The sequence below is a fragment of the Mercenaria mercenaria genome, chromosome 6 (assembly GCF_021730395.1).
Source record: "Mercenaria mercenaria strain notata chromosome 6, MADL_Memer_1, whole genome shotgun sequence".
In the NCBI taxonomy this organism is placed as follows: Eukaryota; Metazoa; Mollusca; class Bivalvia; order Venerida; family Veneridae; genus Mercenaria; species Mercenaria mercenaria.
Window position 1 is genome coordinate 7,511,171 of NC_069366.1, and position 24,498 is coordinate 7,535,668.

The 24,498-nt window shown below is 36.1% G+C and overlaps 1 protein-coding gene across 2 annotated transcripts; it reads left to right on the forward strand.

Annotated features, from left to right (window-relative positions):
- The first annotated feature begins 4,091 nt into the window (after positions 1 to 4,091).
- LOC123549838 (uncharacterized) lies at positions 4,092 to 17,300 on the forward strand. 2 transcript variants are annotated; one of them, XM_045338276.2, is made up of 11 exons: positions 4,092 to 4,177; positions 7,141 to 7,196; positions 7,830 to 7,946; positions 8,244 to 8,331; positions 11,210 to 11,289; positions 11,819 to 12,051; positions 12,811 to 12,861; positions 14,529 to 14,878; positions 15,248 to 15,363; positions 16,134 to 16,272; positions 16,891 to 17,300. In XM_045338276.2, coding segments are annotated over exons 2-11 (1,398 nt in total). In that variant the 5' UTR covers positions 4,092 to 4,177; positions 7,141 to 7,194; the 3' UTR covers positions 17,113 to 17,300. The 2 variants fall into 2 exon arrangements, with proteins under 2 accessions (XP_045194211.2, XP_053402620.1); XM_053546645.1 differs by lacking the exon at positions 4,092 to 4,177 and adding an exon at positions 6,058 to 6,125.
- The last annotated feature ends 7,198 nt before the right edge of the window (positions 17,301 to 24,498 follow it).

Sequence of the window (24,498 nt, forward strand, 5' to 3'; positions counted from 1 at the left end):
AGATGCAGTCCACTGTCATGAGCTAAGATGCATTGTACAGGTTCCATAACCCTGTTTAGCATTTTTACAAAATTATGCCCCATTTTCGACTTTTATATTCATTCAATTGACAAGGCTGTTGAATAGTCGAATGTTGCTGTCCTCTGATAGCTCTTGTTACAGAATGGCATTGATGCATGTTCGTTTAGCATGCGCAAAATCCCTTGGGCTACGAATACTGGTACTTTTCAATGTTACACGCATTATCCCTACAGAAGAAGTTGAAAAATGATTATAATCCATGTAATGAACTTCAGACGCCTGCGCTGAAAATAAGTTTATTGTAGACACGCACGATTTTTTGGCTGGAAAAAGCAAGCGGGTCATGCACAAGATGTGATTACATTTTCCCCAAGACTTCACAACCAGTTAACACACCAAGTTCTGTAACTTGGCTTTTATTTTTTTTTTTTGCCCCCTTCCGAAGAAGCGGGGCTATATTGCTTCGCACCTGTTGGTAGCATAGGTCGTTTCATTTGTCAGTAGTGCGAAGGGTTCCTGCCCAGTAATTTGAGAACCACTAGACCCAGAACTTTCAGAATTGGAAGCATGATTAGCCTTATGAAGTAGAAGACCCCTATTGTATTAGGGGTCAGTAGGTCTAAAGTCAAGGTCACAAAGACGTGTTGCTTTCCAATATCTTGAGAACCACTTGACACAGAATCTTCAAACTTTGTAGCATGATAGGGCTTATCAAGTAGATAATCCCTATTGTTTTTGTAGTCAAAGGTCAAGGTCACAGGGGCCATAACCTTGAAAACAGTTTCTGCCCAATAACCAGAACACCTCGATCCAGAAACTTCAAACTTGGTAGAATGATTGGACTTACTAAGTAGATGACCACTATTGGTTCTGGGGGTCTGAGGTCAAGGTCACAGGGACCTGAACTTTGAAAATGGTTTCCGCCCAATAACTTGAGAACCACTCGACCATGAACCTTCAAACTTTGTAACATGATTGGGCTTATCAAGTAGATGACCCCCATTGTTTTAGGGTAGGTAGATTAAAGGTCAAGGTCACGGGCTGGATCCTTGAAAACGGTTTTTGCCAAATAACTTGAGAACCACTTGACAAAAACCATTCAAACTTAATAGAATGGAATGGTTGGGCTTATAAAATAGATGACCTCTATTGTTTTTAGGGTAAGTAGATTAAAGGTCAAGGTCACGGGCTGGATCTTTGAAAACGGTTTCTGCCCAATAACTTGAGAACCACTTTACCAAACCCATTCAAACTTAATAGAATAGAATGATTGGGCTTATAAAATAGATGACCTCTATTGTTTATAGCGTTAGTAATTCTTTAAGGGCAAGGTCACAGGGACCTGAACGTAGAAAACGGTTTTTGCTCAATAACGAGAACCACTGGACCCAGAACCTTCAAACTTGACAGCATGATTGGGCATATGAAGTTAATGACCCCTACTGTTTTTGGTGTCAATAGGTCAAAGGTCAATGTCACAGGAGATCTGAACATTAAAAACGATTTCAACCCAAAAACTTGAGGATCGCTCGATCCAGAACCATCAAACTTGACAGCATAATTGGGCTTGACCCTTATTGTTTTTGTAGTCAGTAAATCAAAGGTCAAGGTCACGGACATGAACCTTGAAAACGAATTCCGCTTAATGACTTTTGAGCCACATGACCCTGTTTCTTCAAACCTGATAGCACAATTTGCTTATTAAATTGATGATTTGTATTGTTTTGGGGGTAAGTAGGTCAAAGGTTAAGGTCATAGTGATCACGGGACTAAAAATGGGACAACCAATCATAGGGTGGCAAACCTGTTTTACAAACGGCTCTTTTTTCAAAGACATATGGAAAATGTGACAAATGTGTTGTTTTCTTTTGAATATCTGCGAAAGCTATAAAGGTTTTCCATTTAGAAAGAAACTTGGAATATTTGCTCTGAATCCATAATAGCTACAGCCTTGATATTTATATAAACCTAACTCTGTACTTGTACCTAAACGTTAAACAAATACCCTAAAAGCCTTTTACACAGGTGAGTGCGTTAGGGTCAATGACCCCCTTGTTATATAAATTTGACTTTTCAAAACAGTTCCATTCAATACAGAAGGTATTGCTAACATAATTATGGTTCGGCTCGCCTTATGCCCATCGGGTTACATATTGATTTTCATCCTCTTCTAATATTTTAATGTGATAAACAGGAAGTGATAACGTAACGTCATTTATACGGATAACGTAAAATAAAGCATGTATTCGGCGTACGGAAATGAAAATCATTTTATGAATTAATTGCAACCTGGGAGTAAATTTATTACAATGGCAACGTTACTCTCTTTCTAAAGTTAAAATGTGATATTAAAACATCTGACACGTTAAATAATTCAAAATAATATCTTAAAACCAGCTTGAAATGTGCGGATTATTTTAAACAGGGGCAAATATCTCAACAAATAAGCACACGGACCTATACATTTTATTTCACCACATTATAGACCATACGTATGTTTACTTACGACTGTGAGAAGTTTCATTTAAAATCTACAGTGTTGATTTCTCACAGTCTACCTTGTGGTAGAAAGATTCCTATTTGTGTCTTATTCCAAAATCTAGAAAGACCAGGTATTGAATTCGCGTTTCGACAACATTTTCCGGGTATATCACTGAATCTGCTCTTTCAGATTTAAAATTTAGACTGAAGAAATTCAAACCAGGAAATACTGATACATGCAATTTATGAATATCAAATTGAATATAAGTTCTCGAAAAAAAGCATACCTTTTGTACAAAATGTGATATAAATAAAGCCAAAGAAGTGAGAAATCATGTTTTTAAAGACAGGTAAAAGAAATCAATTCGTATTTACTACCATTATGCCAGAAATGTGACATTTTCATGTTAACCATCTATGCAATGGTCCCTCATGTAAGTGGTCAATAAAAAATTTCAATAAATCTCTTGTTAATTTCGCAAGAGATAAATTAAGAAATGAAACATTTTTTTTCGGTGTACATGCAAAATGAACGACAGAATAGAATATGCAAATCCATGAATGCCGCTAGTGATTCATGTTTTAATTTGCCAATCCTATTCTGTCGTTCATTTCGCATGAATTCCGAAAAAAAATATCATTTCTTATTTTTACGTTATATTTCCTTTCCATCTATACATTATGAATTGTATATATTGTGTTGCATTTAACATTAAAATCAGCTTCCCGGCCGTTCTGCATCAGATGGAATAACGTCATCTAAGGAACATTCCCCCTGACTATACGCGGACGTCGTCAAAACTTCGGTTCTTTATCACTAAGCGTTGTCGAAGCTTTCGCGCCTTTCCTTTTGCTGTTCATACAAAATGAACGTCATGATTTTCAATGGAAAAAGAATAGGGCGAATGTAAATATTATATATTAATGTCATGCAGTAGGCTTTAACGCAGCATTAAGTTTTTAAAGAGATATTCATCAATATTCATTTTTTGAACAAAAAGTATTTACCTACGCATATCCCAACTGTTATTTTCACTCTGATTTTGTTCGTTGCCTTTTTTTCAAGATTTTCACATGCATATATGTTTTTGTCTAAACGGTTGATATGAATCCAACCTTAAATGGAAATTAAATCGCAATATTCACAAAACGACTATTTAGTTTTAAATTTTGCAAAATAACTCGTCAAATTTTAGATTCCGTTTGTAAGGATGTAGATCTAGCTGAAAGACGAAAAAACCGCTAAACGGAGCGTGGAGCGAAAGATCGAGACACAAAAACTAGTTAAACAGAGGGAGCGCGAGGCAAAAACACGCACATCAGAATGAAGTTTATCGGAAAGTAGAGACTTTGAAGGCATAATGGCGAGATTGCTTAGTAGCGCTCCCTTGCCAAGTTTATCCACTTGCTCGGCAAACTATATATCTAATATAAATTAACAGATAAGATCAACACCTTTCTGGACAAGCCTCCAAGACATTCCAATATATTTATTTTTGTGGAAAGTAATAGGCCGGAGTTTTGTTCTGCGAAGAAAATGACAATAGCTTGAAAAATCTTGGACGTCCGTAAAACATATGACGTCATGACGTTGTACCATTATGACGTAACAGTCTCTAAGCGCGTGGTTACTGGCATTGCCGCGTTCATGTTTGATGCTTTCTCGGCATGGGTGGTAAGTTTTAGGCTTTACAAACATTATCATTTTTCATGTAGATCTACATCATGCGCTTTCAGATCATCTGATCATGTTCATCAACGTTAAAAGTTTGAATCTGAAGTCTAAATATTCAAGCTCTGATTCTTTCCTTTGACACGGTCTAGCTCTACCAGTACTGATGATAAACCCGGACAGATGATAAAGTCGACCACCTTGGAAATATTCGATTGCAATCGGTTATTTATAAAATTGAATACACCATCTAATAGTTTCCACTTACAACACCAACTGGTGTAAACAAAAACAAAATTGGTAAATATTCTGTATAAATAAATGACATACATTTTTGTTTTTTTAGTCTACATATAAAAATATTTATCCAAAAATACTGGGAAAGAGGATGTTTTTTGCGCATGCTCATCGTCAACACATGAAGGCCTGACATTTGGTCACTTTTCATTACTTGATCCGGAATGACTGTTGCAGCATTTTTGGGAAAGTTTCAATATAATATTACCAAGAAAATTTTGTAAAGGACAAAGTGTTCGAATTTATCATCAGTCAACGTTCATACAGTCCCCATTTTACATACCCCTTTCAGGGCCTCACTTCGTATGAGTTTGCTTAATAGATATAAATTTGAATTATGTAAAGTTTTTAGCAAAGGTTAAGCTTTATTTTGATACTGACCATTGATTACAATTTGCAGAAATAAAAAAGTTACAGTTAAAAAACCTTATTTTCTGTTCGGGTTTATCATCAGTACCAGTAGAGGCTTGTCGCTCTATGTAGATTCTATACAAATTAAAACTAAAATCGGACTCAAAAACTAACTTACATTTAAATGTTAATTTTCTTATTAGAGCTAGCCTACATCTGTTTAAATCTTGCAAAATTGACAACAGTTTTTAACCCTCTCCAGTCGTTGTCCTCACAGGCGTTGGAGAATACAACGTCGAAGTCGAAGTCACCAATATTAGATAGATCTAGTTTTACTGTTTTGGCGGGGCTCTAGATACTAGAGCTACATCTTTGGGAAAAACACAAAGTAAACTTTTAGATATCCATTAGAATCTAGATATCTATGTACTTATGTCCGTTTTGCAACCATTTTATTTTCAGGGAGATATGCCTAGGCCTACTGTCTTCTTTGCAAAATTGCATCTAGATCTAAGCGAAATTATTCAACAAAACCTATTTCCATATAGATTTTGTCTAAATGAGTTACCTTCGTAAATCGAAGTGTTTAGATATATTATCATTAGCCTACATAGCATCATCATCATCAACATTAACATTGTCGTCGTCGTTATCATCATTATCAGCATCATCATCATCGGTATTATTATTAGATTCTAGCTCTATTATTACTTAAAATTACAATAAATACTGCCCTGTGCATCATGGGATATCTTTGATAAAGATTTGCCGCGGCCTTGACCATATTCTGGTCTTACCCACATTCAGGCCTTCCGACGTCCCTATTTTTTCCTACATTTTCCTACTTTTTTAAATGTCTCTTACTTTTTCCTACCTTTTGATGAAAACCGCCTACTTCTACTTTTTGCTTGACATAAAAAATAAAAAAAAAAAAAAAAATAAACAGCCTTTTCAGTAGTTATATTTGCAGATGACCAAGAAGGGTGTGACCAAACTTGTACACAATGCTTAACATGATAGACCTGTTTTTAAACTGCTTTTATCTGTAAATCATTCTTGTTTTTAACACTATCAACTGTATTCATACTTGCAATACACACCGTGTATTACTTTTATCTTCCTATCCAATCTACTTTTAACTTCTTGTACAGGCGCGCAGCTGCACAAAATACTCACAGAGAGGAGTGTTGCAGTATAAATAGATAGATAGATAGATAGATAGATAGATGATGGACTCTTGATGGTTTGCTGGCAGTTGCTGCAGCCATTTGGTGCCTCCTGCAATACATTGCCTCATATCAAGGTACCTATAATCCTACAAGACCATATGGGCACACTGATTCAAGCACATAAACTGTCAGTCAAGACATCTGGGGTCATCATACGGTTGCCAGTGTGACTGAGGGTGTCATCCCCCCCCCCCCCCCCCCGCCCCCATCCATTTGGCTGAGAATTGACCTATACTCATCAAAGATGCACCCTACTACTTTGGCAAAGGAATAACTCATTCTCAAAATTTAAATACAGAAACGCACCAGAGGCCACCATTTCACACTTGTTTTTCAAAAATTTTCAGGGGGAGAGCCCACTGACCCCCCCCCCCCCCCCCCCCATCAAGCATCAAGAGGGGAGTAACCCCTCCATTATCTTCTATTTAGACCTAAAAATGCACCAGAGGCCACCATTTCATGCCTATATTTCAAAAATTTCCAGTGGGAGAGCCCCATGACCCCCCTAAAATGAGGGGAGTACAGCCACCAGTAAATGCACCAGAGTCCACCATTTCTTACCTGTTTTTAAAACATTTCCTTGGGAGAGAAAACCCTGACCCACCCTTACATGGGCGAAGGCACCCCTCCAATACCTGCCTGCTCTGAGCACTTGCTATGCACCTTGGTCGTTCTAGACTGGTGCTCTGCGCCGGTCAACAATTTCTGGTTCCAGGCCTGGTTAAGGTGTAGTATTATCTGCTATTAAGATAAGCATTGCAAATTTTATCTTAATAACCTCCTACTTTTCCTACTTTTTTGTCCTCAAACCTGTTTTTTCCTACTTTTTTGTGTAGGGACCGCCTACTTTTCTCCTACTTTTTTGCAAGGCCATGCTGGAAGGCCTGCACATTCGAACCCGCGGCATGCTGAAACCAAAGATAGATAATTATATTGCCCCTAAAATTAGTAACTAGCAGACGTTTTTATGGAGAGTTCGTGTCCCACTTCATTGCCTTCGCATGCCGTCGTTTCTTCAAGATTCAGCTCTGATCAGCGTATCTACTAGCATGCTAGTTTTATTTGACTGTTATAATTAATTCTTTACAGAACATTCAAGGAAGGATTATCTATTCATGAAGAAATTGGCGTGATAGAATCATCATGTAAGTTCCGTAGTGTTTGGAAGTAAGGCATAACAAAATTAAAATTTACTTTGTAAAGAGTAAGCTATACTAAATTTGTCCAAAACGCTTAAAAAGCTGCATGTATGATTTTTTTTTTTGAAACTGAACAATTATTTTAATTAATACTTTAATAGTAATATAAAATAAAAATAAAGAGAACTAGGGACAGACTGGGCTCTAGACACCAATATACCGAAGATGCAGTAATGTCGAATGATACATTCATCTATAATTTTATTCATATTACGACCTCATCCCAATAAAAGTTTCGAAAATAGCTGAAATGATTGCAGTTATAAAAATAGTAAACAACAATTGATAATTTGTTTTTCATAGACATAAAATACAGGACATAAATTTTCTTTTTGTGCTGCAGGGATACGATTTTGTTCTGTTTTAGTTATGCTTTCTGTCCGTCTAATAGGACAATTGTGTTTAATTCCTTGATTAAAAAAAATATATGTCATCAGCCGATGACTTTGTTTAAAACTATAACATATTAAAAAAAAGATAATACAGGATTAAGATTTGTATAATGACTCGCCAAAATATGGTGTTTCATTTGAAGTTTACATAAATGTAATGAATGCCTTTTTTTTCTTATTGAAACAGGACCACAAAACTAGAGATTCAAGAAGAACTGCGTAAGAAGCAGTTCCAAGCTCGTGTGATGCACGAGCGAAGGCGTTCGAGCCTCGGAGCTGAAACAGCATACGATGCTGAACGAATGTAAGTTTTTGAACTTATTATTACACCAACATTAAAGATTAGTGTACTTTCAATGCGTGCGTACACTCAATGCGGGAGAATCAATGCCGATCTCTATTATTAAATTGCTTGGTTACGTTCTATGCTTCAAAAGGATCTTTTAACAGATTTTACCATTGTATATAATAAAATACCTTTAAGTTTTGAGCATTGAAGAAATTTTACATGTTTAATTTGCACTCGATTTTAAGTAAAATGCAGTCAGGAAATTGCATTTTCGCTCGCGCAGAAAGGAAAATGTTGAACATTCTTTTGCAGCTCAAAGGAACAAGAAAAGCTACGTAAACAGCATGAACGCCTAGAAAATGCGAAAACCCACCACAAAAAACACTCATTCCTGACTAAGGTAAAGCTTTTTCTTTCTTACATGTCGGCATGTCCCATGTTGTTCTGGGATGAGAACTTACGTATGAAAAGAATTGGAACTACTGCCTTACACTTGCATGATCGTAAGAGGCAACTAATGGGGTCTGAACATTTAGCTTTGCTGTATCTCTGTGAGTCCAGCAAGTATAAATCGGCGTGAAGTTGGCAGTACAGCAGTAGCAGCAGTAGCAGCAGTTAACTGCTCCTACTGCCAGCAGTTACAGCAGTTAACTGCTCCTACTGCTGCTACTGCTGTACTGCCAACTTCACGCCGATCAAGTATAAACGTTTTGCTTTCATATGTAATATTTTGTAAATGAGACATGAAAACGAAATTTTTAGTCATGTTTTGCGCCATATAACCTGTGCAGTGTTGGTCTACCGTAATATGAAAATAAAATCAAATCACAGGTCGATATCGATATATCTTTCAAACATGTAACCATAACAATATGAACAAGAAGAAATTAATTTGTAATGTAAATTATTTTCTGCTGTATTAGATATTTTACAAATAATATTCGCTATGACGTCTGTTTGATTTAAAAATGTAAATCTGTTAACATAATGGCGACCTTTTTGTGTTAATTTTTCTCTTTTATCGCTTTGACGCTTGTTTGGGGAAATTTCTCATTGACGACAATCTGGTGTCATTGATTTCTTAGTAATCACTATGACAACTGTTTGTTGATTTTTTTTAAAACTCTGATAACAACAATCTGATGCAAGTGTCTCACATTGTACTCTTTATTTGTTATCAATATGACGATTTCTATATGAGTAATCAACATGACGACTGCTTTGTGCGTCATAAAGGTAAAGTATATGTGTATTTTGACGTCAACCATTTTGTAAGGGCCAGCAATTTGTGAGACGTATTTGTCCTGTACTCGTATACCTCTCAAATAATATCCTTAGATGACAGAAATAAGACAAGTAGGCAATTGGTAATCCAATTTTAACTAACTGGCGGCACACCAGCTGGCCATATCGGAACGGATGCAAATTGGACTCTAAATCATTCTAGCGTAAGAGTGTTTTAACAGAGAAAAGCATATTAGAATAATAATTAAATTGGAGATAAAAATTAGTAAGATTTAATAGTCATGATATATTTGTTAGTCCCTAATGCAGTGTTGCCAGAAGAAATTGCTCACTCTTACCCCCACACCCCATTCCAGCCTTCAATCCAATATTAGTCTATCAGTGACACTTTCAAATTGACATATAGATAGATAGAGGGCAATATGCATGCGTGCGTGCGCCTGTCCGTCCGTTCGTCTAATTTTTGTCGTCGTACATTTAGAAAACACTATAATTATGCTATGCTTCAATGAGATGGATTCTTGTGAGCATGACCCTTGTCCAATCCCCTCAGGCAAATATGACATTGACCTTTCAGATAGTGTTCTCATGTTTCTTCGCGAGAATCCATCTCACCGAAAACATAAAGTATTTTTCTTATGAACGGCAAAATTGTAAATTGGACAAAAAATAGACGGACGGGCACGCGCATGCACGCACTCGTATAATTCTGTTGTTGATGACCACCACCTTACATAAATGTTTACCTATCTACTATCTTGTATAAACATTTCATACTGTTATAACCGTTGCGACTATTTCATATAAATGTTTTTCTCTGTAATAACCATGGCGACTGTCTTTAAATACATGTTTCACTCTGTAACAACCATGGCGGCTGTCTTTTGATACATGTTTCACTCTGTAACAACCATGGCGGCTGTCTTTTGATACATGTTTCACTCTGCAACAACCATGGCGTCTGTCTTTTGATACATGTTTTACTCTGTAATAACCATGGCGACTGTCTTTAGATACATGTTTTACACTGTAATAACTGCCTTGTATATATTTGTTTTACTCTATAAAAACCATGGCTATTTTATTCTGTTATAACCATGGTGACTATCTGATATGACTGTTTTATTATGTAATTACTATAGCGACTATCTTACATCTAAATGCTTTATAAAATATAATCGTGACGACTACTTTGTGAATGCTGCTCTCTGTAACACCATGGTGACTTCCCTTGTATAAGGTATATATTGTTTATGCTGTCATAACTAAACGGCTTTTCGGTGTTAAAATGTCCCTGTGGGATCATCATAACGACTAGTTCATGTAGGGTAAACTGATCGTGAGTTGGACACATGATTGAGTCTCGGCTCGTTTCTGTGTTACCTGCTGAAGCCATGCTCCCGCGCATATCGTTGGTACCCTTTATAATATCTCTCGGACGCTTTTCTGACGTTTTTCTATTGGTAAATACGTTATTACTGACAGAAAAAGCGTCTAGAAGACAATAGGTCAAATTCGATCGTGAGTCGGACGAAAGTGATCTTGACTCGGACAGATGATACAAGCTTGTAAAAACTGCTTTAGAGCATTATATTATCTACTTTAAGCAGTTAAAAGACTTATGATGACGCTAATTTAAGCGTACTTTTACTTGACATTGACGATACGTTGTGTTAGATATGATCAATTTCGATCCAACGCACTGAAACAATATGGAAAAAGTTACTAATTCGCCTCCGTTATTTAATGGTTAAGATCGTGTTATTTGTCTCAATAAAGGGTCATAATTTCTCATTACTTTATTAATATTAGGATCAACGGTAACTTATAACTTGTATTTACCTTATTCTGTAATAGATGATGGCTGTTTGTGTAACTTTTTTTTCTCTGCAGTCACCATGACGACTATTTTGACGAATATTTGATATAAATCATGTCTCTACGGTAGCATGAATATGCCAAATTCATTCTAATGTTAAAATACGCTATAAATGTTCAAAGAATGCTTTATTTTAAACATACATGTATTCCAGGATCGAAGATTGTCCCTTACAGATGACAAACTACCAGACGTTCTTACACCATCGACTACACCAGACATACAGTCAAAAAGGTATGTTAAAAAAAAAACAACGTTTGTTTAAATTTTGTAGTGTTTTGTTCTGTTGGACAGCTTGAAATATTTATATAATATCCGTTCACAAAACGTTCAGGGGTCTCTATGGCGGAGTGTTAAAATTGATAAATTTGAATCAATCACTTGCCACACACCGCTGTAGATTTGATACCTCGCATCGGGTAAAGAATTCTTTCATTTGAGGATGTCATTCATTTGTCTTATAGAAGTCGTGGCTTCTACCAAGGTGCCCTCTTGTGCCCGAGATAATACCAAAAAGCTGGAATGTCGCCATAATTATGACCTATCATTTTGCCGATCTGACGTTAAATCAAACAAAAGATAAATAAAATAAAATGAAATACTAGTAAAACATTATTATAGAATTAGGAGTAGAATCTAGGATGTATTGAAAGTGTGAGCATCAGTTGTTATTGTCAGACATAGTCGCGTAGCAACAGAAAAACAGTTGTTGTTTTTTTAGCTTTCTGGACAATTGAACTATGGAACATTTTCACACTTCCAGTGCACACTCACCAGACTATACAAAAACAAAGTCAAGACTGTTCGACTACGAGAGATTAGCTTCGCCGCGAGGCAGACGACAGCTGATGACAAGCGCGGAAGGAAGTCCGGTGCAGTCTCCATTACCACCTCGTACTATTGCTCCTAAGTCATCGCACGCAATGGAAGCCCGCAAAACGAGCCACACGGACACTGTGAAGAAAATTGCACGAGTGCCGCATGGTAGCACAGCAGGTAATGAAAGAGAGATAGCTGGTAAAGGTATTTTTTGGGGGATGACTGCGACAAATAAAACTTTTTAGTTTTGAGGTCACAATACAGTAAATAGTTTTCCCTATATATTCTATATAAAACTGACATTTTTCTAAAGAGCTACCAAACATAGCTAGACCCTTTCAGAGAACAAATCCTCGCCTTATTTTAAAGAGTTATGATAAAACTGATATAAAATGAAGAGAAAAGTAGGGGTCATTTATCTTCTAAGAGAGATTTCTCTTGTCACATTTGCTTACAGTAAAATCACATCAAAATCACACTGCTGTGACCTGGAAGTACTGCTCATGCTAAAATTGAGTTTCACTTCACCATATACAACCTCCTCTCCCATTTTTCCTACCAAAATGTCAAAAATACACCCACAATGACATTTAAACAGAAACTAGCTTTAATTAGACCTCTATTGCCATGCCAAGTGAAAAAATAGTGTTCAAAAACCTGTCCGCCATCACGCGACTAGACCAGATGGTTCCTTTACTATAGTTAGGCCTTTGAAGTAGATCTAGCTCTATGTGTACAATATATTTATCAATTACAGCAGCCTTGACCTGACAAACAGGTGTAACTTTTTAATATGCGATAAACAATGTAACATTCTGCAATTATGACGTGCAAATGAGCCCAAAAGAAATGTCAGAATATTGACAGTCAGTTTCGCTCTAAAGTCTCGTCGTTTTCGTAATTTTGTGAGCAGTCGATTTTGCTTTATTTTTTCAGAACTGGGAAAGAAACCGTCTTCTAGACAAAGCCTTCATTCTGAAAATAAAGGTTAGCTTCTTGTTTATATGACTATATTTCTTTAACTGAATGTTTTTATTCGTTTTTAATTATCGATATTTCTTTATTTGAAGTAACATTGCGGAACATGTCATCTGAAGTACTCAGTTATATAAGTGGTCATCCGTGATTAATAAGCATCATTTATGCGAAATATATAGTGTCAATGTAGGGATAATACACGTTTTTTTGTGTATTAACGTCTGCAGAAGCCCGCGGGATTGTTTGTGACCGAGACCGAATGTAAAACAAACGTGTATTGTCGCTATTCTTGCATAAAAAAACATTACACGACGACTTAACACATTGTTTTCATATGTGATGACTTTACGATTCCGGTACATTTTTTGTTACCATTCGGTGGTTCTTGGAAACGGCAAACATGTTTTAAATATCCATAACCAGGGCACACATATCAACAACACTACCAAAAGCGTGATTTGAAGGTTTTTGAGCATCTTATTTTTATTTCTAGTTGTTACAAACATTATATTACCCATAATTTTGCATATAACTTAAAATTTTGATTAACAGGAACACAATTTTAAGAATAATAAATTTACATTCGAATTATTTTGAGTACGAACACATTTAGAGTACGGATCGAGTACGAGGGTATTGACTAGCTTTCAAGGTTTATTGTATGAATTCTGCGAAAAATCAGGTAAAAACATACCGACTGATACTAACAAAATCATAAATATAATACCTTAAAACGAACAATAGCACAAATTACACGCGATACTTATTTATTCAGTTATTTACAATAACTGAACAGACGCTTTGTAAAGGGAGTGAACTCTAAGAGAAGCTAGTGCGTACATTGATGGGGGCAGTACGTTTGGGGTTGGAAACTGATACAGCTCAATATACTATGGATTACATTGTATATATAATGCTACAAGAAGAGGTTGTTATGGAAGAAACAAGACGGAGAGACCAAATATCAGTGTGCGCAAAAATACATAATATGGCCCTGGCAAAGCATTTCAAAAATAAAAATCATGTATTAACAGCACGTGAATTGCCTTGTTTGCACACGATTTTTCTCCCGTTTATACATGGGCGGATCCAGTGAAAAAAGTAGTTTTTATGCAAGAATACCTTGTGTTCAATATTTAGTTAATGAGAAAATGGACATTATAACAAGACATATATATTTTGCTGTTTTTATTGTAAATTATATTTACTTGAATATCCCCTTTTTCCTATTCCGCGTCGAAGTGAAGAGAAGAGTGACAAATCTGTAAAGGAGATTGCATTAAATCTAGTAATTACCTCCCTTCATTAAGACCACACGTGCAGATTGGTCATAAATTTATTTAAGCCTGAATTCTTTTATATTGTTTCAGTAAATGTAATTTTGATATGATTTTTATGTTCTCTTGTTCCTAATACACAAATATTTCAAAAATTGCTCGAATGTTGTGAATAACGCTTTTGAATTACCCAAAATCCAAATATTTAAAGAATGTTTATAAGATGTCTTCAATACGAATTATAAGAACTCCTCTACAATGAAATATAGTCGCTGGAAGTTAGTCTGATTCTTAGAAAACTGCTTCCTGTACACCCAAGATTTGTTGAATCCTGAGAAAATCATTTTTGATTCATATCTGAAAATCCTAGTAAATATATGAATCACAATTTATTTACAGTCCGTTTCAAAGAAGACCATATGCCTGCATCGCCATCTTCAAACGAGCGCACGAGGCGTGGTTCCTTACCGACGTCCTTTCCGTCACCTTTCCCACAAAAAAGGCGAGCCTCGCTCCCGGCATCTGGCTTTGAACCAGTAAAACCTCCATCTCGACAGCGACGTCACTCAATGCCAGCAAACACGAACCTGTTGCCTAAGATAATAGTTGATGAGGCTCCGAATCTGTCCCCTGATTTAGACGAACAAGAGACACGGCTTACAGCGCTGTATAACAAGGCAATTCAAACTGTCCAGTTAGCAGACGAGACGTTATTAGCTGCCAATATAAAATATCTTGATAGGCCAAACGTAAGTCAATTAGAAAAGAATTCTAATTTGAAAAAAAAATGTTTGATTCTAACAAGGCTTTTCTTTGATTTTTCTTTAAACTGAATACAAAACTAATCTTTTAATATATCGTCAAAAACAAATTTGAACGGGGTATTTCCCATTGAAATATTTCGGCCATTTATAGTCATATTTTTTGAAAATTTACAGTTCGTAATGAAGACTATTTCTGGCTTTGATCTTTATTGTTTAACTTTCGTTGGTAGAAATACGATAAATTTACTAAGACATTTCACGAGGAGAGAAAACATATTTAAAAGCTTATTCTAAAGTCAAAACATCGTTATTTTAGTTTTTGTTTATTTCTAAACATGCATTTCTGTTTTGCAGATGCACCGTCTTTCTCTTGGATCTCCATCAGATAAAATATCAGGGTCTGGCTTTGGCCTCGCAACGCTCAAAGAACTTGAATCAATTCTCAGCGACGCCAGGGTGTATTCAAACAGGTAGCTAGGCACTGTTCAAATTGTTCTAGGTTTCAAGTAATATTACTATACTCCTTCCTGAAGTAGATCGGACTACGGGAAAATAACCATAATGACTGGAATTACGTTTTACATTTTTATCACATTTTTGTGCTCTCCCAAATTTTCTGTCCGTCCGTCTGTCTGTCCGAATTTGTGTAATGCATATCTCTAAAAGAATTTGACTTAGAGTCATTAGACCTCGCATAATTGTTATTCAGCATGTGAAGTTGCGCAGCTGATGTTTTAAACTGGGATTCACGCAGCCGGACAAGAGTTATGGCACTTGATTTAGTCAAAAATATACATACAGTGGCAGAAGTGGGGGAATCAGTTTTCTATGGACACACAGCTAGTCGTGTAACATACTTGCTGTATAATATAACAGCTGTAGACCTACGTTAGTCATTGTGTAGGTTTGTTGATTTACCAAAATATTGGCGGATTATGTATATAATATTTATACACAATAACTTTAATGAATTTGATCCCCTTTTATTCATTTGTATTTCATGATATTTCATATAAATCGCCGGTCAATATCTATTTCTTTTGACCGGTCTATATTCGATTCATGTTTACTGGACTAATATGTCAAAATTTAAAAATAAAACTTATGAAACTTAGATCCTTATGTCATGTAACAAAACAGTTATTGAATTGCTTGCAAGTCTGTAGTGAAAACTATTCGGACTTCGGGCAATAGTTTTGACTGTTGACCGGCAAGCAATTCAGTAAGTTTATATTCACAGGAAAGGATCCCGAAAAGAGTACAGTTGCCTGGATGGGGCTACAAAAAGGGCACAAAAGAAACGTATTGAACACCTAGAACAAGTTTTGAAGAAATTGAATCCAACGTACGATACGAGTGTTGACATTGACCCACTTAAGGTATTTTAATTGTGTTTTATAAGTAATCTGTCTTGGTCTGCTCACCTTAGTGTCTGGAATGGTACTTACTGTTCGATTAATTACCTAATACGAAACCGCTTTTGTTTGTGAAGCGTTGCGTCTTTGTCTAAGCCGGTGAGCCAGATATAACTATACATTATTCTCAAGGTCTGCGAGGGTGTTCATGATATCCTTGACAATGTCAGTTTCATGGCCCAAATTGTATTTTCCTCAAATAGAAATAGTAATGTCGAAACAAAACCATTGAAATTTAATGATTTTATTTGGAAATGTTGCTTTTATGTTAACACAGATATATAAAAACTTTCATAACGATTAATTTACAAATGAAGTCAAATTTGAATAAAAAAGGTTTCAAAAATGACTAAAGTTTAATGGAAAGTACTTGAAAATGTAAAACGTACTTATTACTGCCCTCTGTGTTGTTTAGAATAGAGTACAGTATCAATGATATCGCCTTTTTTCTCAGGAAAAATATTTTAAAAAATGGTTGATCTTCCGACATCATTAAAGATGGAAAATTGCCACATGATCCGAATTTAGTTTAGTCGACGTTTTAATTACCTAACAAAACTAGTCCCTTTATACAACTTCCAGGTTTTGCAATGCAGCTATCTCCGACTGTCAAAATCTAACGTTGAAACGCTTGAAAAGATGAGTAGGGAGCAAGGTAAAGATTCAGGTATACATATCCATATGGACGTCACTGATTACGACATTTGGAAGAATTTGAAAGAAGAACGTACAGACCTGAAAAAGCCGGAACCGGAAGTAGACGAAATCCATTCACCTCGAAAACAGAAGATATTACATACTTAATTTGAGATTTTTAATCGGGTTATTTTTTGTATTGATTAGAACACGATTTGATTTGTAAATAGATATTACCTCTGTTATTATACATGCAGAAAAAAATACATAACTTATGTTATTTTATGCACCAAAATTTTACCCAGAAATTTTCCTGTGAAAATATATGCTTAGGTAATAAAATTTACACGATTTAAGATATTTTTAAAATTCAAAAAGTCCCAAAGATTAAAGAAGCTTAGATATAACACCCTGGATCCGTCCATGTAAAATGTACAAAATATTAAACTTGTTAAGTGGTCTCACTTGTTTCCAATGCCACACTTCAATTACATGATATATTTGTGATGGAATTTACCAGCAGCCAGCCAAGCAGCATGCTGAAGGTAAGTTAAAACTGTAACAAAATATCCGTTTGGGAAGTTAGTCGACTGGCTGCTGAAAGCAAGTTTAAGTCGACTGGCTGCTGAAGGCAAGTTTAAACTGTTAACAAAATATCCGTTTGGGAAGTTAGTCGACTGGCTGCTGAAAGCAAGTTTAAACTGTAACAAAATATCCGTTTGGGACGTTAGCAGACTGGCTGCTGAAGGCAAGTTTAAACTGTAACAAAATATCCGTTTGGGAAGTTAGTCGACTGGCTGCTGAAAGCAAGTTTAAGTCGATTGGCTACTGAAGGCAAGTTTAAACTGTTAACAAAATATCCGTTTGGGAAGTTAGTGGACTGGCTGTTGAAAGCAAGTTTAAACTTTAACAAAATATCCGTTTGGGAAGTTAGTCGACTGGCTGCGGAAAGCAAGTTTAAGTCGACTGGCTGCAGAAGGCAAGTTTAAACTGTAACAAAATATCCGTTTGGGTGTAAGCAGACTGGCTGCTGAAGGCAAGTTTAAACTGTAACAAAATATCCGTTTGGGAAGTTAGTCGACTGGCTGCGGAAAGCAAGTTTAAGTCGACTGGCTGCAGAAGGCAAGTTTAAACTGTTAACAAAATATCCGTTTGGGAAGTTAGTCGGCTGGCTGCTGAAAGCAAGTTTAAACTGTAACAAAATATCAGTTTGGGACGTTAGCCGACTGGCTGGTGAGGAAAGTTTAAACTGTAACAAAATATCCGTTTGGGAAGTTAGTCGACTGGCTGCTGAAAGCAAGTTTAAACTGTAACAAAATATCCGTTTGGGACGTTAGGCGACTGGCTGCTGAAAGCAAGTTTAAACTGTAACAAAATATGAGTTTGGGAAGTTAGCCGGCTGGCTGCTGAAGGCAAGTTTAAACTGTAACAAAATATCCGTTTGGGAAGTTAGTCGACTGGCTGCTGAAGGCAAGTTTAAACTGTAATAAAATATCCGTTTGGGAAGTTAGTCGACTGGCTGCAGAAAGCAAGTTTAAACTGTAACAAAATATCCGTTTGGGACGTTAGGCGACTGGCTGCTGAAAGCAAGTTTAAACTGTAACAAAATATGAGTTTGGGAAGTTAGCCGGCTGGCTGCTGAAGGCAAGTTTAAACTGTAACAAAATATCCGTTTGGGAAGTTAGTCGACTGGCTGCTGAAAGCAAGTTTAAACTGTAACAAAATATCCGTTTGGGACGTTAGGCGACTGGCTGCTGAAAGCAAGTTTAAACTGTAACAAAATATCAGTTTGGGAAGTTAGCCGACTGGCTGCAGGAGGCAAGTTTAAACTGTAACAAAATATGAGTTTGGGAAGTTAGCCGACTGGCTGCTGAAGGCAAGTTTAAACTGTAACAAAATGTAACAAAATATCAGTTTGGGAAGTTAGTCGACTGGCTGCTGAAGGCAAGTTTAAACTGTAACATAATATCCGTTTGGGAAGTTAGTCGACTGGCTGCTGAAGGCAAGTTTAAACTGTAACAAAATATCAGTATGGGAAGTTAGCCGACTGGCTGCTGAAGGCAAGTTAGAACTGTAACAAAATATGAGTTTGGGAAGTTAGCCGACTGGCTGCTGAAGGCAAGTTTAAACTGTAACAAAATATCCGGCTGGGAAGTTAGCCGACTGGCTGCAGGAGGCAAGTTTAAACTGTAACAAAATATGAGTTTGGGAAGTTAGCCGACTGGCTGCTGAAGGCAAGTTTAAACTGTAACAAAATGTAACAAAATATCAGTTTGGGAAGTTAGTCGACTGGCTGCTGAAGGCAAGTTTAAACTGTAACATAATATCCGTTTGGGAAGTTAGCCAGTCAAAATATGAGTTTGGGAAGTTAGCCGACTGGCTGCTGAAGGCAAGTTTAAACTGTAACAAACTATCAGTTTGGGAAGTTAGCCAGTCAAAATATGAGTTTGGGAAGTTAGCCGACTGGCTGCTGAAGGCAAGTTTAAACTGTAACAGAATATGAGTTTGGGAAGTTAGCCAGTCAAAATATCAGTTTGGGAAGTTAGCCGACTGGCTGCTGAAGGCAAGTTTAAACTGTAACAAAATATCAGTTTGGGAAGTTAGCCGACTGACTGCTGCGAGCAGACGAATGCTTAAAACAGCTGGACGCAAAACACAGGTTCAGCTGTATTCGAATTCTCATGTATGCAAACAAATTATTGTATGTTGTTATCCATATGGAAGTAAATTGCTAAGTACGATTAATGCAAGCTGTACTAAAGAGGCTTTCTTATTCCAGTCATGTTTCCTTAATGATCAGATATCATTTCCATTACATTATCTGACAAGATTGCAGCAAATAAGTATTTATGTTCAACAAGATGTCTAATTTTAGGAATCGTAATCAAGGCAGTTAATGATGAAAATTTAATTTAATTTTTCTTTTTTATCCAGGATATATATGTAAAACAAATTATGGCATTTGTGGTCGTATATAAACGGCGAACTGTTATTTCGTTGGTGTTTTTGCTTAATTAACAGACGTAAGACTATTTTCCTGAGGTAGCGGTCTTGGCTGTAGAACTGTTACAGCAGGCAGCTTAAGCAAATGGCCAGAGTTCAAAGTGTCGTCTGCATACAAAATGTTGTCTGCAGTACGAAGGGACAACAGTTCAAAAGACATCAATGAAATTTAACCTATTTCAGTTCTGAGAAAATGTCTGAAAACTGTGATTTGGTTCTAGAAGACACTAACATGTGCGATACCCAATTTACTATTGATATAACAAAGGTTGCGCTAAATTGAGATCAATTCAACGACACCTGGTGTATCTCCGCTGCGCTTGAATCAGTTTCATCGGAGATGGCTACAATTAAACGTATATTCTTCCCACAGACAGGGTTGATACGATTTGTTTTCAACAGTAAAGTAATTAATAAAATGTATCACTTATTTAAACACAAAATATTGTAAGATCCGCCGGACAAAATGTTCATTGATATTGTATGTCTTTTTTCTAATCTATAAATAAACCAACTTTTTAAAGACATTACAATATTCTACACCGTTATAGTTATAATATAGTCGTAGAATAAGTCATCAAGTATTTACATTTGTTAAAAATGAACTGCATACTATACGTATAATAAATATATTACATACGTCTATCACTAGTTGAGGGAGCGGATTGAAATATCTGGCTCTCTGGTGACTGTTTTGCGGTAACTCGGCAGAGCCTCGTTACTGCCTAAACAGTTACATTTCCATCCGCACCTTCAACCAGTGAAAGAGTTTTATATGTTGAGACGTCAAATTCCGAGAACGAGTTGGCAATGAATATGGAAATTAGATTTAGTTCAGGTATTGTGAAAGATAAAGTAACCTTTTAGAGAATGTAGAATTATCTTGATTCTGATAGTTTCTTTTACATTTTCTATCTAAATTTCATTGCAACTCAATTTTGAACTTAATTCCCGCAAGTATTGGGAAATTAAATGAGCTAAATAACTTTGAAAATGTAATTCTAAAGGATTCTTATACAGAAGAATGTTTTATAGTGTTGATAGCAAAACTTGTTTTAAGTAATTGATTTTGCATTACTCTAAACTGTATATTTTTTTGTCTGTCGATGTACTTATTGTATTTTGCATCCCGGGAATGGTAAACATACACCTAAATTAATCACAAAGCAAGTGTGGCGAAAGGCCATATTTCGGGGGTGGGGGGTGGGGGGTGTTATCATTCTCAAGAGGAGATGCGCATCAGAAAATGTTCACCGAATTATTGCCATTTTATTATCCAGCAGCATCAATTCTTGTTCGGAGTATTCCTCAGCAACTACTGGCTGGAATTTAATAAAACTTCATATGAAGCTTCAGTTCTAAAGGGAGATACACATAGTATCTTAATATTTCAGTCGGATGATTTTTCACTGAGTAATTTCTCTTTGATTTTCCAACTTGAGTATACTTACTATACATGTAGTACCATTTCCTGTCTGGAGTGTTCCTCAGCAAGCACTGGTTTGAATTCATCGAAACCTTATGGCAAACTCCGCTGTGAAGAGGAAATGCACGTATAGTCTTCATGTTCCGGTCGGATAATATTTAGTTATTGCCCTTTGTTTTAGTTATTGCCCTTTGATTATTCAACATTAGTAAACTTTTGCGCCATCCTTGTCCTGAGTATTCCTCAGCAACCACTGGCTGGAATTTCAAACAAAATTCAAAGAATGTTTCAATCTCAAGAGGATATGCGTATAGTATCTTCACGTTCCGACCGGATAATTTTTCGTAGAGTTATTGCTCTTTGATTATTCAACATTAGTATACTATAGCACCATTTCTTGTCCAGAGTATTCCTTAGCAACCACTGGCTTGAGTTATCGAAACCCTTTGGAAATTAGAATTAAAGCTTTTACATTCGTCGGATAATTTAGTTACAGACACGTAGTTAATATAGTTTTAAAATTAAACATTTCATTTAATTTGAGATATCTTTATTTCTTGGAATTTTAAAAAATGGAATTGCATAAACTATTAGCCTCTGATCGAGTTAATTGTTTTGATTACATGGAAGATAAATTTAAAATTACTTTCAAAGCAACTACTAGAATTATACTGTAAAACATTACTGGTATCAGATGTATTCATAACGTGATATATTAACACAGATACTGCATTCTTTGCTATAATTATCATTGAATCGGCGTAAATAATTTAGCTTCGGTACTTTACGGTTGATTTAAGTTAATTACAATATACCCTTACCCTGCTTTCCTTTAATGAACTTGTCCATCTTCAAATTTGGAAAATACCATTAACTGTTAAAAGGGGTGCTTACCAAAAAGATACGGACTGAATGGCGAACAGTGCAGATCTCGATCAGACTGCACGGATGATTCGCAAAGGCTGAATCAACAGTGTCCAGCATGATAAGGGTTCAAGCCTTGGAATTTCACACTACAAGAAAGATACAAGTATACCCATCTGGTTAGTCTGTATTTTAAATGACCCAGTTACAACCTTTTCTTTGCTTGGCATGTGCATGTTGATCAAAATACTTGTACAGGATATATTGAAGTTTATCACTATTGCTGTAGACTCGAGTTATAGATTATAAGATTCTTTCACTGATTGTAGGTGCAGATGGGAATTTCCGGATTCGAGGGTAACATTTTAGGCGGTAACGAGGCTCTACAAACAGTTACCCGCCAGTGATAGAATTTTTTTCTTGCATACCATATTCAAGAAATAATAATAATAACAATAAAATCAATCGAACGGCCTTCTTTTTAGAACTATTTCTTATAGCAGCGTATTTAAAAAAAAGCGCGGGAAACCAACGTCCGTAAACATGAAAGACGTCGTGACGTTTCAAAGACAAATAACAATGTTAAGTTCCGATTTTGTTTTATCAGTTGCAGCGTAACGTTATGAATTTTTGATAAAATAACGTTTTCTTGAATCGAGAATTTTACTATGAGGAACAAAGAGGAACTGTCACTGTATTGGATTTTTGTTCCGTTTTATGAAATAAAATGTAAATTACTACATAAATCTTCTACACATATGTATGTAGTTTGTAATACGTCATTTACAGCGCGAGAATCATTTTACATCCCTGTACGTCTGCATATTTTTGATTCAGAGACCTCTTCTGACAGGAACCAATTGCCAGCATTTTGGAGATTAAGCTGGACATCTTTAATTTATCCCCCCGCCAAAGGCGAAGGGGATATTAGAAATGCTCTCCGTCCGTGCGTCCGTGCGTCCGTCCGGAGCGTAACTCCAAAAGTACTTGAGGGATTTTCTTCAAACTTCATACACTGATAGAACACATTGGGAGGAAGTGCAGTGTGCAAGAACAATAACTCTACCTTGCCTATTTTTTGAGTTATTCCCCTTTATCATATTTTCTTAAAAAATTTTGTCCGGAGCATAACTCCAAAAGTACTGGAGGGATTTTCTTCAAACTTCATACACTGATAGAACACATTGGGTGGAAGTGCAGTGTTTAAGAACAATATCTCTACCCTGCCTATTTTTTGAGTTATTCCCCTTTATCATATTTTCTTTAAAAAAATTGTCCGGAGCATAACTCCAAAAGTATTGGAGGGATTTTCTTCAAACTTCATACACTGATAGAACACATTGGGAGGAAGTGCAGTGTGCAAGAACAATAACTCTATCTTGCCTACTTTTTGAGTTATTCCCCTTTATCATATTTTCTTAAAAAAAATTGTCCGCAGCATATCTTTTTCATGCATGGAGGGATTTTGATATATCTTGGCACAAATGTTCACCACCACGAGGTGGAGTGTCATGCGCAAGAACCAGGTCCCTAGTTCTAAGGTCAAGGTCACACTTAGAGGTCAAAGGATACAAGAATGAAAACCTTGTCCGGAGCACTTCTTCTTCATGCATAGAGGGATTTTGATATAACTTGGCACAAATGTTCACCACCACAAGCCAGAGTGTCATGCGCAAGATCCAGATCCCTACGTCTAAGGTCAAGGTCACACTTAGAGGCCAAAGGTCAGATACAAGAATGACTTTGTCCGAAGCATTTCTTCTTCATGCATGGAGGGATTTTGATGTAACTTGGCACAATTAAACACCATCATGAGACGAAGTGTTATGCGCAGTTCCCTTCTTTAGAATTACTTCCCTTTGTTGTTACTTTAGATAGCTTTTATTTATTGTAACTTTTTCATTACTAGTCGTAGGGAAAAATCCAGACCACTTTTCAGTAGTACAAAATGCATGCTACATCCAATTTTGAGGTGTATTTTGACCAATCTCTACCTAGTAAAGATTTTTGTGTGGACTTACAATTTTTTTTTTAAGATTAACTTCCATTAGTTGTTACTATAAATAACTTATGTTGTAACATTTTTATAATTGACTACAGGGAAAAAACAAGACCACTTTTCTGTGGTACAACCTGGATGTTACTTTCCAATTTTAGGTGTATTTTAAGACATCTCTACCTGGTAAGGAGTATTTTGTGGACTTTGAAAAACAAAAGACTTACAATGATTACTAAACAACCACAAAGTTAAAATTCCATTT

Coding starts and splice junctions, on each gene's coding strand:
- LOC123549838 (XM_045338276.2), top strand. Junction 7,947..8,243: donor GCATACGATGCTGAACGAAT/GTAAGTTTTTGA, acceptor ATTCTTTTGCAG/CTCAAAGGAACAAGAAAAGC. Junction 15,364..16,133: donor GCCAGGGTGTATTCAAACAG/GTAGCTAGGCAC, acceptor TTATATTCACAG/GAAAGGATCCCGAAAAGAGT.